At 39.9% G+C, this 15,017-nt stretch overlaps 1 protein-coding gene across 14 annotated transcripts in view; it reads right to left on the bottom strand.

Annotated features, from left to right (window-relative positions):
* TASOR2 (transcription activation suppressor family member 2) overlaps window positions 1–14,765 on the bottom strand; it is a 70,977-nt gene extending 56,212 nt beyond the window's left edge. For 9 of the 14 annotated variants that reach the window (XM_067030184.1, XM_067030188.1, XM_067030189.1 and 6 more), the window contains exon 1: window positions 14,181–14,765. In XM_067030184.1, the coding sequence (XP_066886285.1) occupies window positions 14,181–14,241 (61 nt within the window). In that variant the 5' untranslated portion in view covers window positions 14,242–14,765. Of the gene's footprint in view, window positions 1–1,335; window positions 1,401–3,927; window positions 4,105–14,180 lie in introns of those variants that run through there. The other 5 variants (XM_059057464.2, XM_059057467.2, XM_059057463.2 and 2 more) reach the window with 2 other exon arrangements.
* Between the last annotated feature and the right edge of the window lie 252 nt (window positions 14,766–15,017).

Raw genomic sequence — 15,017 nt, 5'->3', positions numbered from 1 at the left:
TGAAATCTCAAGTTATTCCCTCAGATAAACCTCCTCTGATCACCCCACCTAAAATAGGTATTTCCTTTAAATCACTCATTACAACATACAGCTATTTTGTCAATTTACTTTTGGGTGTGTGTGTGTGTCCATCTTCCCCAGCAGAATGTAAGGTCCACAGAGGCAGATACTCTTTGTCTTGCTCACAAAGCCCTTCAGTACCCAGCAGAGCTCCTAGCACCACAGTACTCAATGCTCTACCAAGTTATCTTTGGGTAGGTCAAGTACAGGTAATTTTTTTCTTTTTTTCTTTTTTTTTTTTTTTACAACTTTACATATTATCTTAAATTTTACGTAAGCATAAATATAATCTGGGGAAGTAAAGCTATTTTCATTTTGGAAAAAAAGATCTCTCATGGCTCTAAGTAGTAGCAAGTTAGTTTTTAAAATGAACACAAAGTAAATGAATGGAAATAGCATTTCCCATAAGCCAAAACAGTAAGAGACCCATAAGATAAAGCTTCTCTATTAAAAAATAGAAAATACTACAGAATGAGAAATGTATGATTTTTATAACAATTTTTTTTTTTTGTGTGTGTGTGTGTGTGTGGTACGCAGGCCTCTCACTGTTGTGGCCTCTCCCGTTGCAGAGCACAGGCTCCGGACGCGCAGGCTCAGCGGCCATGGCTCACGGGCCCAGCCGCTCCGCGGCATGTGGGATCTTCCCAGACCGGGGCACGAACCCGCGTCCCCTGCATCGACAGGCGGACTCTCAACCACTGCGCCACCAGGGAAGGCCCTATAACAATTTTTAAGTTCTTAAAATTTTTTTAATTTTAAAATTTCTTAAATTAAAATATGTCTACCATGTACAAAAGTTTAAATGTTTTCTAATGTCAAGATAATCACCCACAGAAAGAATAAAAACCAAGATACCCCTGCTATTATTTAAAGTGCAAAAGTCCATTTGGAATCACTGTTTTACAATTCAAAAGATTTCCTAAAATACTGTAAGTCTACACACACAGAAAAGTTATAAAGAGTGATGCCATCTCTCTGGCAGTTCGGCAAGGGTTTCCCCACTCCACGCTCGCAGAATCCTGAGTCAGGAGGCAAAGGCGCTCCGTAAACCCTTAAGTACATAGAACCATTTGTTCACCACCTACCTCAGCGGCCCCACCAAAGCTTCACTCCCTAAAGCCCCTGAAGGTGGGACACCCAGTCCGTGTCCCTTCTCCCAGTATCCTAGTCACCCAGTTCTCTGGCAGGCATCTCACCGGCCAGGTGGGAGGCCCCAGACGCAGGTGTCTCCAGGAGCCCCTGGCTGGGGGGTGAGGGCTGACCCCTCCTCCTCACCTCATGGTACGTGGGGGAGGGGGCTGTCCCTCTGCCCAGCTGGCCCCTCCGGCCCTCTCCCGCCAGCGAAAGCCAGTGTGGCAGGGGCGGCGCGGGCTGTGCCTTTAAAAGTCAACGAGGGCGGGTGGCGAATCGCGAGCCCCGCCCTGCACACGCGCACTGCTGGGTAGCCGGGTCAGGGAGCCGCAGTCTGGTCCGAGGGCTGGACAAGCAGAGTGTCCTCAGTTCCCTGTTTCTGACGTCTCCCAGTACTCCTAGGTGGACAGTTTTATTGTTATTTTACAACGATCGCTCCAAGCTTCAATTCCCTCGAAGGTCTCTTGCCTGCAGGTTATTCAGTAACCATTCTGGATTGCAAATCCCAGACCTAACCCGAAATCCATGTCTTTTCACTACAGTGACCCCAAGTTATTCTAACTCACCGCCGGTATAAAGCTTTCCCATTATTGTCTAGTAAACTCGCTGATTATGGTTTCACGGGGCTTTGCTGTGTAATTCACAAAAATAAAAGGTCTACTGAATATGGTTTTGGATATTCCATATATGCCCAGGAGATGCTGATACCAGCACCCGGCATTGGGACGGGGGTGCTTGTCCCTCCCACTAAGCCACACAGCCCTAACAAAACTCATGAAAAATAAAGTTGGAGTGAGAGAGAGAGAGAGAGAGAGAGAGAGAGAGAGAGAGAGAGAGAGAGTGTGTGTGTGTGTGTGTGTGTGTGTGTGTGTGTGTGTGTGTGTGTGTGTGGTGTGTTTGGCCTGATCTAAGGACGTCTTTCCTTTTGGCTCATGTTTTAACCAAGTAATCTAAGACACCCATATGCATTTCCTGGACCATATCTGCACTTGCTAGAGGAAAACTAATCAGGAGCTCCTAGAGAATCATTGCCACTATGGTATTGTACAAATAGAAAATATATAGGAAAACCTTAACTCACAAAGGAAATTACTTAAATTCATAAAGAATCATGTAGACTAATTACTATTTAAAATAGCAAAATCACTTTGCATATTTAGTATATGCAATGGGAGAGCAACTGCCTTTTTTTAAAAAAACTTTAAAAAATTATTTCCATTGCTAGGGGGAAAATTGGCTGGGAGTGGTGTTGGTGTGATGAATTGGGAGATTGGGGTTGACATGTATACACTAATATGTATAAAATGGATAACTAATAAGAACCTGCTGTATAAAAAAAAATTCAAAAGTAAAAAAAAATTATTTCCATTGCTAAAAATGAGTTATCCCTTTGTACTATGATTTTTTCATTTAACTGTGGCTTACTTTTAGACTTAATATTCAATTTTTGAAGATTGTTTTAACATTTTCAAAATCCATTTCTACTATAAAAAAGATTTCTGTATATCAGACAGATGCTTATAATCTTATACCATATTTTGTTTTCTTTCTTGCTATGCTCTGTAAAAAGTCAACAGATTCTCTGGAGAACATACTTTCCATATTCAAGATTATGCACTTTTTATTAGAATCACTTCAAAGTTTATATGGTGCCATTTTCAGACATCTGTATAAAGGAACTGGCCTTTGTTCTGGCTCATCAAACCACGTTTACTAATTTCTGCTTCAGCATTAAACTATCAGCCTGCAATGAAATGGCTGCATTAAACTCATTACTGTATTTATACACTACAAAGATATTGTTAAGTAGTTTTGTCCTTCTTACAAGAAAATCCTAAGACTAAATTTCTCTCAGAGTCAATTACATTTTAAGACCTGCTTTACTTTGATTATCACATATAACAAAAGGGAAAGTGATAGCTAATCCATGTCATAACAATGATTTTTTAAAAATCACCACCCCCCCTAGATATATCCCATCACAAATGCCCTGGGCAAAGAACAGGCCTATTTACTAAAGGTGGCTCATAGAGAAGTGGAGGATAACCACAGGGTAAAGCAGGTGCTTCAACTGGTCAAAACAGGCCTCAGGAATTGGGGTCTTGAATATTTAATGAGGGACCAGGTATACTCAAAGGTTCTAAACAGGGTCTATTTCACCATACCAAGGAGGGCAGAGTCTTTAACACAGAATATTACCAAGGGATTTAGTTATCCAATTAAGTGTTACTAAATTCTTAAGAGAAAACAGAAAGTATGCTCCAGACACTTCTTAGAAAATTCATAATAAAAAAAGAGAGGCCAAATTTAAAAACAAAAACAAAAGGCCAATTGAGTTAAACAATAAAAACCAAAAGCTAGTTTTTTTTTTAAGAGTTTTTTTTAATGTGGACCATTTCTTTAAAAAATCTTTATTGAATTTGTTACAATATTGCTTCTGTTTTGTTTCCTCCCCCCCCCAGCCATGAGGCATGTGGGATCTTAGCTCCCCCACCAGGGACTGAACCCGCACCCCCTGCATTGGAAGGTGAAGGCCTAACCACTGGACCACCAGGGAAGTCCCCAAACTGGTTCTTTTGGAATAAGTAACCTTTAGCAAATATAATCAATAAAAAGAAAAAATTAAATATCAACAAAAGGAGGCTAACCACAAATACAGGGAAAATTTTCTAAAATTATAAATTATCACACACTACACCAATAAACTTGAAAATTATAAAAATATAATTTACTAACATTGGTCTAAATGGAAGAAACATCTGAATAAACCAATTATGATGAAAAAACTGAAAGAGTAGTCACAGTCCTACTCCTCTCAAAAGACCAGTTCCAGAGTTTTATGGTCAAGGTTCATTTTTCACTTATCAGATTATCAAAAATCCACGAGTTTGGAAATGCAGTCTGTTGGGGAAACTGTGGGAAACAAAGGAAAAGAAAAGCAAAAGGGCAGGAGAAAATATTTACTATGAAGGTTATAAAAGATTTATTTATACATTAAGATAAATAGATCAATAGAATATAAAAATGGAAATTCAATTTAGGAATTATGAATAGTCAATAAACACATTTCAAAACACCTCCAATTTACAGACTTAAAAAAGCCAAATAAACCCAAGCAAGATAAATATAGATACAGTGAAACAGCAGAAAGCTAAAAACAAAGGGAAAAATATTAAAGCAGCCAGAGACAAGGAACTGAAAGACTGACAGGTGACTTTTCAATAGCAATAATGGAAACCAAAAGACAGAGGAATGAGATCTTCAAATTGCTCAAGAAAATAACTGCCAACCTAAACTGCTATATTCAGCAAAAACATTTTCCTAAAGTGTTGGTGAAACAAAGACATTTTCAGGTAAACATAAACTAAGAGAGTTCATCTATTCCAAAGGATAGACTTTAAGCAGAAAGAAAATGGCCCTAGATGGATGGTCTAAAAGATCAAACAATCAATGAATAATTGAGAAAAAAGAGAAAAAAAGAGAAAGTAGCAAAAATGTGGGCAATATAAAAAAGGACTGACTGCAAAATGTAATAACAATTCTAAACAGGTCTCCTGTCTGGTAAGAATATTAAAAAAAAATTAAACTACATAATAATAACATGTTAAGTCATGAGGGGCTGAATAAAATTAAACTACTAAAGTTCTTGTATCATCTAAGAAGAAGGTAAAGATATTGGTTATTTTTAGATTTTGAAAAATCAAGGATGCATATTTCTAGGATAAATATAAAAAGAGAAAAAAGTATAAAACTTCTGAATTAATATATGTGGAAAATGAAATGATATAAGATATTAAATAACTATTTTTTAAAATAACAAAAATGGAGAAAAAAGAAATATAAAACAGCCAGGACAAATAGAAAGCAAAAATAAGAGCAACGGTTGCAAATGTAAATAGGCTATATATCCCAGCTAAAAATGTTTGAAAACTGCATTAAAATTCCAACAGATGCTCTTTAAAATAAGCATATCTAAAACATACACATGCATACAAATCTACAGCTGTCTCAAAAATAGTTTAATAAATGAAAAAACAAAAAATAAACACAAAAAGAAATATATGGTAAGACTTCCCTGGTAGCTCAGTGGTTAAAAATCTGCCTGCCGCAGGGGACACAGGTTCAAGCTTTGGTCCGGGAAGATCCCACATGCTGTGGAGCAAACTAAGCCCACGTGCTACAACTACTGAGTCTGCAAGCCAAACTACCGAGCCCACGTGCCACAACTACTGAAGCCTGCGAGCCTAGAGCCTGTGCTCCGCAACAAGAGAAGCCACCACAGTGAGAAGCCCGCACACCACAACAAATAGTCCCTGCTCGCCGCAACTAGAGAAAGCCCTCACACAGCAACAGACCCAACGCAGCTGAAAATAAAATATAAACAAATAAATTAATTTTAAAAAGAATTAAAAAAATAAAAACAAATATATGATAGAGATAATCACAAAGCCAAAAAAGGATTCACAGAAAAGACTAATATAGCTGATAAACTACAGGCAAGATGAATTAATAGAAAAGGAGGAGGGGAGTTGGGAACAGAAATATGCAGTATCAGAAATGAAAAAAGGAGACATAATTACACATTCTTCAGACATTAAAAATAGGAAGAGGGCACTTTTAACAACTCTATACCAATAAATATTACAAATTTAGACAAAATGGACAGAGTCCTAGAAAAAAATCTAATTTACCAAAACTGACATAATTTTCTTTAAGAATCTAAGTAATCCTGCAACCATTAAAAAAATTAAATCACTAGTCAAGAATCTGCCACCACCAAAACTTCAAACCCAAGTGGATTCAACAGTAATTCTACCACAACTGGTTATCCATATGTGAATAAAGTTAAAATTACAGCTATACTCCAAACTACCCACAAATAACAATTCTAAATATACAGACATGAAATTAAAATGTTTAAAATTAAGAATTATTAACATCACAAAGAGAAAAGGAATTTGCAACCTACTTAACTATCAAAAGATTAGTACCTAGAGTATGTAAAGAAGTCCCAAAGTTCAACAACCCAATAAAAAACAGAAAAATGGACAAAGCGTATGAACAGTTAGTACAAAAGAAAACGGGGGAGGGAAAGACCTTTAAGCATATATAAAGATGCTCAAACTCAGTCCAAGGAAATGTAAATTCAAATAAACTGCTACCACTTTCCACTGATCACACTATCAAAACCTATAAATTTATTGGCATATTCCACCAGGCGACGTTTTAGGAAAAATAGTCACTTAGGTATACTGCAGGTAAGAGTGCAAAATCCAAGGAAAAGCAGTTTGGCAATATTTATCAAAATTTCAGGGGCTTGCCTGGTGGCGCAGTGGTTGAGAGCCCGCCTGCCGATGCAGGGGACACGGGTTCGTGCCCCGGTCCGGGAAGATCCCACATGCCGTGGAGCGGCTGGGCCCGTGAGCCATGGCCGCTGAGCCTGCGCGTCCGGAGCCTGTGCTTTGCAACAGGAGAGGCCACAACAGTGAGAGGCCCGCATATCACACACAAAAAAAAAAAAAAAAAAAAAAAAAAAATTTCAAAAGCATTTATATTTTGACCCAACAATCACAGTTTTGGAAATTAACTGTATTGAAATCTCACATACAAAATGACAACTCTACAAAGTTACTCCATGCACCACTGTTCTTTTTTTTTTTTTTTTTTAACAGCAAAAGATTAGAAAAATATTAAATACTCTATCTACTACAGATTAGGTAAAACTGGTACAGCCACACAATAGAAAACTGCTTTTCCTACTCTATAGAATGAGTACGCTTCCTCTATACTGATTTGTGAAGACTTACAGAATATACTGAAAAGTGGAGCAAAATAATGGAGCATAGCAGAAATCAGAGTAATTAGGAGGAATATAAAAAAATACACTGGGGGAATGAGCTGGACAGGTACAGGGAAGAAAGACTTTCTTCAATGTACGCCTTTACATGTTTTTTTTTCTTTCTTTTTTTTCCGGTACGCGGGACTCTCACTGTTGTGGCCTCTCCCCTTGCGGAGCACAGGCTCCGGACGCGCAAGCTCAGCGGTCATGGCTCACGGGCCTAGCCGCTCCGCGGCATGTGGGATCTTCCCGGACTGGGGCACGAACTCTCAACCACTGCGCCACCAGGGAAGACCAACATGTTTCATTTTAATTCGTAGATATTAGTAAGAAAAAACAAGCAGCCTGTAGAAAACAGACTCTGAGTTTCTTTTAAGTAATCAGAGAAATGCAGTTTAAAACCACAGTAATATAGCAAACTACCAAACTACCAATGGCATTCTTCACAGAACTAGAAAATAAAATTTCATTTCATTTCTACCAGACAAGCAAAAATTTTAAAAGTTGGACAATGCCATATGTAGAGAGAATGGAGAGCAAAGGGAGGTTTCATTCACAACTGGTGGAGTATAAACCAGAATCACCATCTGGAAAAAGTTAGATATTATCTAATGAAATTGAACAAGCAAATATCCTCCCAATGGATCTAGCACTTCCACTACAAAGATGCCTGAGCAACAGTATTGTGTATATACACTTGTAGATGACTGAGAACATTTATGGCCCCACTAATTATAACAACCCAATGTTGGAAATAACCAATATGTTCATAAAGAATAAAATGTTTAAATGTATAACATAGTCTTAGAGTAGATTATTATACTTCAACAAAAACGAATGAATCACAGGAGTGGTTCCCAAAGTGGTGATGATAATTTAAGTGATTTTTTTGTATTATATATTGAAGTGTGTCATCATTTGGGAAATCTACATAATTCAGTGAACTAGTATCTTCCTCATGACCGATGCATGGGTGAAAGATCCCTTTAAAGTGCAAGCTACCAGACAAAGATGTCACAAAGAAAGAAAACTACAGGCTAATATCACTGATGAACACAGATGCAAAAATCCTCAACAAAATACTAGCAAACAGAATCCAACAGCACATTAAAAGGTTCATACACCATGATCAAGTGGGGTTTATCCCAGGAATGCAAGGATTCTTCAATATACAAAAATCAATCAATGTGATACACCATATTAACAAATTGAAGAAGAAAAACCATATGGTCATCTCAATAGATGCAGAAAAAGCTTCTGACAAAATTCAACACCCATTTATGATAAAAACCCTCCAGAAAGTAGGTGCAGAGAGAACTTACCTCAACATAATAAAGACCATATATGACAAACCCACAGACAGCATCATGACAAACCCACAGACAGCATCGTACTCAATGGTGAAAAACTGAAACCATTTCCTCTAAGATCAGGAATAAAACAAGGTTGTCCACTCTCACCACTATTATTCAACAGTTTTGGAAGTTTTAGCCACAGTAACCAGAGAAAAAAAAGAAATAAAAGGAATCCAAACCAGAAAAGTAGTAGTAAAGCTGTCACTGTCTGCTGATGACATGATACTATACATAGAAAATCCTAAATACTCTACCAGAAGACTACTAGAGCTAATCAATGAATTTGGTAAAGTAGCAGGATACAAAATTCATGCACAGAAATCTCTTGCATTCCTATACACTAATGATAAAAAATATGTGAGAAATTAAGGAAACACTCCCATTTACCACTGCAACAAAAAGAATAAAATACCTAGGAATAAACCTATCTAAGGAGAAAAAAGATCTGTATGCAGAAATCTATAAGACACTGATGAAAGAAATTAAAGATGATACCAACAGATGGAGAGATATACCACGTTCTTGGACTGGAAGAATCAACATTCTGAAAATGACTATACTACAGATTCAATGCAATCCTCATCAAACTACCAATGGCATTCTTCACAGAACTAGAACATAAAATTTCACGATTTGTATGGAAACACAAAAGACCCCGAATAGCCAAAGCAATCTTGAGAAAGAAAAACGGAGCTGGAGGAATCAGGCTCCCTGACTTCAGACTATACTACAAAGCTACAGTAATCAAGACAGTATGGTACTGGCACAAAAACAGAAATATAGATCAATGGAACAGGATAGAATGACCAGAGATAAACCCCCACACATATGGTCACCTTATCTTTGATAAAGGAGGCACAAATATACAACGGAGAAAAGACAGCCTCTTCAATAAGCGGTGCTGGGAAAACTGGACAGCTACATGTAAATGAATGAAATTAGAACACTCCCTAACACCATAAACAAAAATAAACTCAAAATGGATTAAAGACCTAAATGTAAGGCCAGATACTATAAAACTCTTTTTTTTTTTTTTTTTTTTTTTTTGCGGTACGCGGGCCTCTCACTGTTGTGGCCTCCCCCGTTGCGGGGCACAGGCTCCGGATGCGCAGGCTCAGCGGCCATGGCTCGCGGGCCCAGCCGCTCCGCGGCACGTGGGATCTTCCCAGACCGGGGCACGAACCCGCGTCCCCTGCATCGGCAGGCGGACTCTCAACCACTGCGCCACCAGGGAAGCCCTATAAAACTCTTAGAGGAAAACATAGGCAGAACACTCTATGACATACATCACAGCAAGATCCTTTTTGACCCACCTCCTAGAGAAACAGAAATAAAAACAAAAATAAACAAATGGGACCTGATGAAACTTAAAAGCTTTTGCACAGCAAAGGAAAACATAAACAAGATGAAAAGACAAACCTCAGAATGGGAGAAAATATTTGCAAATGAAGCAACTAACAAAGGATTAATCTCCAAAATTTACAAGCAGCTCATGCAGCTCAATATCAAAAAAACAAACAACCCAATCCAAAAGTGGGCAGAAGACCTAAATAGATATTTCTCCAAAGAAGATATACAGATTGCCAACAAACACATGAAAGGATGCTCAACATCACTAATCATTAGAGAAATACAAATCCAAACTACAATAAGGTATCACCTCACACCAGTCAGAATGGCCATTATCAAAGAATCTACAAACAATAAATGCTGGAGAGGGTGTGGAGAAAGGGAAGCCTCTTGCACTGTTGGTGAGAATGTAAATTGATACAGCCACTATGGAGAACAGTATGGAGGTTCCTTAAAAAACTAAAAATAGGGGCTTCCCTGGTGGCACAGTGGTTGAGAGTCTGCCTGTCGATGCAGGGGACACGGGTTCGTGCCCTGGTCGGGGAAGATGCCACGTGCTGCAGAGCGTCTAGGACCATGAGCCATGCCCGCTGAGCCTGCGCGTCCGGAGCCTGTGCTCCGTAACGGGCGAGGCCACAGCAGTGAGAGGCCTGCATACAGCAAAAAACAAACAAACAAACAACAAAAAAAAACTAAAAATAGAACTACCATACGACCCAGCAATCCCACTACTGGGCATATACCCTGAGAAAACCATAATTCAAAAAGAGTCATGTACCACAATGTTCACTGCAGCTCTGTTTACAATAGCCAGGACATGGAAACAACCTAAGTGTCCATTGACAGATGAATGGATAAAGAAATGGCACATATATACAATGGAATATTACTCAGCCATAAAAAGAAACAAAATTGAGTTATTTGTAGTGAGGTGGATGGACCTAGAGTCTGTCATACAGAGTGAAGTAAGTCAGAAAGAGAAAAACAAATACCATACGCTAACACATATATATGGAGTCTTTAAAAAAAAAAGTTCTGAAGAACCTAGGAGCAAGACAGGAATAAAGATGCAGATGTAGAGAATGGACTTGAGGACACGGGGAGGGGGAAGGGTAAGCTGGGATGAAGTGAGAGAGTGGCATGGACTTATATATACTACCAAATGTAACATAGATAGCTAGTGGGAAGCAGCCACATAGCACAGGGAGATCAACTCGGTGCTTTGTGACCACCTAGAGGGGTGGGATACGGAGGGTGGGAGGGAGATGCAAGAGGGAGGAGATATGGGGATATATGTGTATGTATAGCTGGTTCACTTTGTTATAAAGCAGAAAGTAACACAGCACTGTAAAGCAATTATACTCCAATAAAGATGTTAAAAAAAATGCAAGCTAGACCAATAGGTTTTAATGTCGCATAGCTTGATAAGTTCATTGATTTCAAACTCTACATTGCAGCTAACCTTTAAGAAACTATTAGGTTTTGATGAGTATTAAAGAAAAATATAACTATTTAAAAGAATCTTAAAATATTTCTCCCTCTTCTAAACATACAGCTCAGTGAGGCCGGATTTTTTCACATACTTTAACCAAAACAGTATATTGCAACTAACTGAATGCAGAAGCAAACATGAGACTCTAGTCATTAAAGATATTTGCAAAAACGTAAAACAATGCCACTCTTGCCACTAACTTATTTTGGGTTTTGGAACATAGTTATTTTTCATTAAAAATATTGTTTAAGATGTAGTAGGTTTACTATTATTAGTAGTAGTATTTTTTAGAGGTATACACCTCCAGAAGCAATATACCATATGCTTAATGGTATATGTAAATATACCAATATCTACATTTAAAATTGGTTGGTTTTAATATCTAATATGATACAATCCACATAAGCAAAGGATCTTTGTGGTCCTCAATACTTCCTAGAACTGTGAAGGAGTCCTGAAGTTTCTGAATTGAGCTATAGGTATATGCTTCAACAGGGATGGATCTCAGAAATGTAACGGTTAATGAAAGTAATTCACAGAATAAACAATATGATTCTACTTAAAGTTCAAAAACAGGTGAAAGTAAACAATATGTTGGTTAAGGATACATATATGGTTGATAAAACTAAAGAAAAGCAAAGGAATAATTAACACAAAATTCAGGATGACCATGGTGATGGGGGCAGAGAATCCTTTGTTTCTGGAGAAACGCACACACCAAATCCTTCTAATGTACTTGTGATGGTCAATTAAGCAGAGTACACAGATACAGTTTCTTGGTTTTGTTTTTTAAAACAGTACATACAAATGGTATATTTCACAACAAAAATTTAGCAGAAAAAACAAGGAGACATACCTATCCTCTTAGAAGGAAAAATTCAGAAGAATGTCTGTTCTCAAATTAATCTATAAATTCAATGCAATCACAAAAAATATCCCAACAAGATTTTCTATAGAAGTTGAAATGATTTTAAATTTCATCTAGAAGAAAAATTCAAAAGAAGAGCCCAAAGCTTTTTTCAAAAGAAAGTACCAAACTATATGATAAAACTACAATAATTAAAACAGTGTGGTAGTAGATAAATGGGTCAAAGAAGAAAATTCAGAACTTAATTAAAAAAAAAAAAATCAACAAAGTATATGACCTGGCCAAAAATGCTTAATTTTCCTACTACCCAAGGAAGATAAACATTTAAATGAGATGTTATTTCAACTATTAGAAAATTAGTAAAATATTACCATCCAGTGCTGGCTAGTGGGGAGATAAAACACATCTTTTGAGAAAGTGAAAATAAAAGGGTAAAATCATTTGAGGGTAATTTAATAGCATTATTATCCATCATTCTCAGAAGCAATCAAGTCTATGATTCATAGAAATAGTATGATGAGCACATGAAACACTGCTTATAATGGTAAAAAAAAAAAACACCACTGCAGCATTTTAGTTATAAGGGAAAACTTGAAAATAACTTAAATGCCCATCAGTAGAGGAATGAAAGACTCATTTGACAGATGCCATATCTACTTAATTATACTAAATAGATATACCACACTTCATTTATTTAACAAACACTACTTCTCAGTTAAGTTTTTAGACACTTTGCAGATTTTAATTCATTTAAGCAACTATGTCTGGATTACAGGAGATGCTCCTGATACAGCTCTTTTTAAAAAAGAACTGGTTACACTTGGACAAATGTTCTGAAAACACAAAATTTCAAACACTGTTCTTTGTCTTCCTTAAAATAGTTGTGAACACTGTGTCACTTTTAATTTTTCTCCAGTCTGAGTTATTTACTGATGTACTGAATATACTGTATAGAGCTATCTGCTTCTAGAAGGCAGTTTTTCAACAGAAAAGTATTTTTACACTATTAAGAAACAGCAGCTTTGTTATATACCTCCTGAGTAGGCTTACTACCAATCTCAGAGCCTATAATATTAAATATATCCAAACCCCTTTCCACTTCTAATGCTTTTTCAGGGGAACACCGTGGGCCCTTGGATCACCAACGTTACTGCAATAACACCGTATGCTTGCACAGCACTTAACGTCTGGAATATATTTTCAAAATCCTTACTGTTCTAATTTTACCTTACAGGGAGAACTAAGGGTAAAAGAGGTGTATTTAAATATATGGATATCAAATAGACAAGTGGTGATTAAAAGAAACTTGAGGATTTTCAAAGGATCTTCCCCCCAATTTTGACGTTAATGTGCCACGTTCTCCCACAAATGCTGCTTGGTGGCACCTTCAGACAAACTGCTGGGTTGCATGGGCCAACCTACGATGACGCGTTACTTCAGTTTTCAGCTAAATGACCCTCCCTGGGGAAAGACCTCTTCCTTCTATGCCTACTTTAAAAAAGAAAAGGTCACACACGGCCATCGACGTCTATGCAGAAGGAAAGCGGAGGTACGGACTTCACCAAGAATCCTTAGAAAAGTACTTCACTGCTAGTCCCAACCCAAGGAGCAAAGCTTCAGCTGGCTACTTCTTACAACGTCCACGAGGATGCAGCGGTCCTCTCACAGGCAACTCAAAGGAAGTGCTGAACCGCCCTACACTTTCCGCCTCCGAAAGTGGAAACAGGAATTCTGACGCCTTACACACCTGGAAGACGCTGACTAGAAACAGGTGAAGATCCTTATGTTAGCAGCTGAGAGCGGCCACAGGTGGAGTCAGAGCCGAAGCAGCAAAGCAAAAGCGCTTCTGAAAACCACCGCCCCCCGCCCCTCCCACCCAGAGCAGCGCTAACAGGCAAGAACGCGTGAGTCAACTCAGCATCCATGAGAAGCATGCAAAGTCGACTGGAACTGAATTTTTCGTTAAAAAAAAAAAAAAAAAAAAAGACAACAACGAACCCCGCACAGCCACGCCGGGCACTCGGCCCTGGAGGACGGGCTCCTCTCGCGTCGCCCCGGGTGGGCGTCCACGTGGAGCAGTCTCACCTGTCCTCTGCGCCGCCGCCGCCCCCGCGGACCGAAGATCAGCGTTCAGTTTCCTCCCCATGCTAAGATGCTGTCCGCGCCTCCACACGCGCTTCCTCCCCTCAGGCCCTCGAGGCCGAGCGTGACAGATCCCGTCGGACCCTGCCAACCAGCCGCGCCCGGGCCAGCTCCCCGGGCCGGGGAGCTGTCGGGCCGCCCCTTGCAGGGACTCCCCTCCTCGCGGTTCCACAGGGCCCGCGTTCGCACAGGCTCGTCAGCGGCGCGCGGGACCCTCCACGTCGCCAACAGTCCTTCCTCTCCGCCCTTGTGCCAAGAACGCCGCCCCGGCGTCGCGGGGCGGCTCCGAGGCGCTGGCGGGAGTGACGCGGGCCTGGCGTCCAGGCTCGGAGCCTGCAGGCCTCGCAGCGCTCGTCAGCCAAACGCTATCCCTGCCCCAGAGGGTCATAGGAAGGTACGGACGTTGAGACTCCCCGCGCCACCTGAGGTAACAAGTCGACTTTCTCAGTGACTGACGCTGGAACCCGGAAGTAAAACCCCACGCCCCCAGGAAGCGGAGATGGGGGGGGAGAGAAAGTGAAAACTGAACTGTGGCGTCCCTAGGAGGCAGGAGCCAATCGCTGGGGAGAAGCCGACGCGCAGGCGCGAGCTGCGGCCGTCGTCCACGCGGCGCTTGCCTCTCTCCTCTGCGCAGGCGCGAAGCTGCGGCGCGGCCCGGGATTTGACGAAGGATTCTGGCGGGCGCGGTTGCCCGGCGGGCAGAGCGGGGCGTCTCGCGGGGCTGACGCGTCACCGGAAGCGGAAGGGCTCAAGGGGAACCGCCGGCGCGGCCATGACGGC

The sequence above is a fragment of the Kogia breviceps genome, chromosome 3, assembly GCF_026419965.1.
Source record: "Kogia breviceps isolate mKogBre1 chromosome 3, mKogBre1 haplotype 1, whole genome shotgun sequence".
Taxonomy (NCBI): Eukaryota; Metazoa; Chordata; class Mammalia; order Artiodactyla; family Physeteridae; genus Kogia; species Kogia breviceps.
Note: the sequence above shows the minus strand (reverse complement) of the source record. Positions and strands in the feature narration are given on the sequence as shown.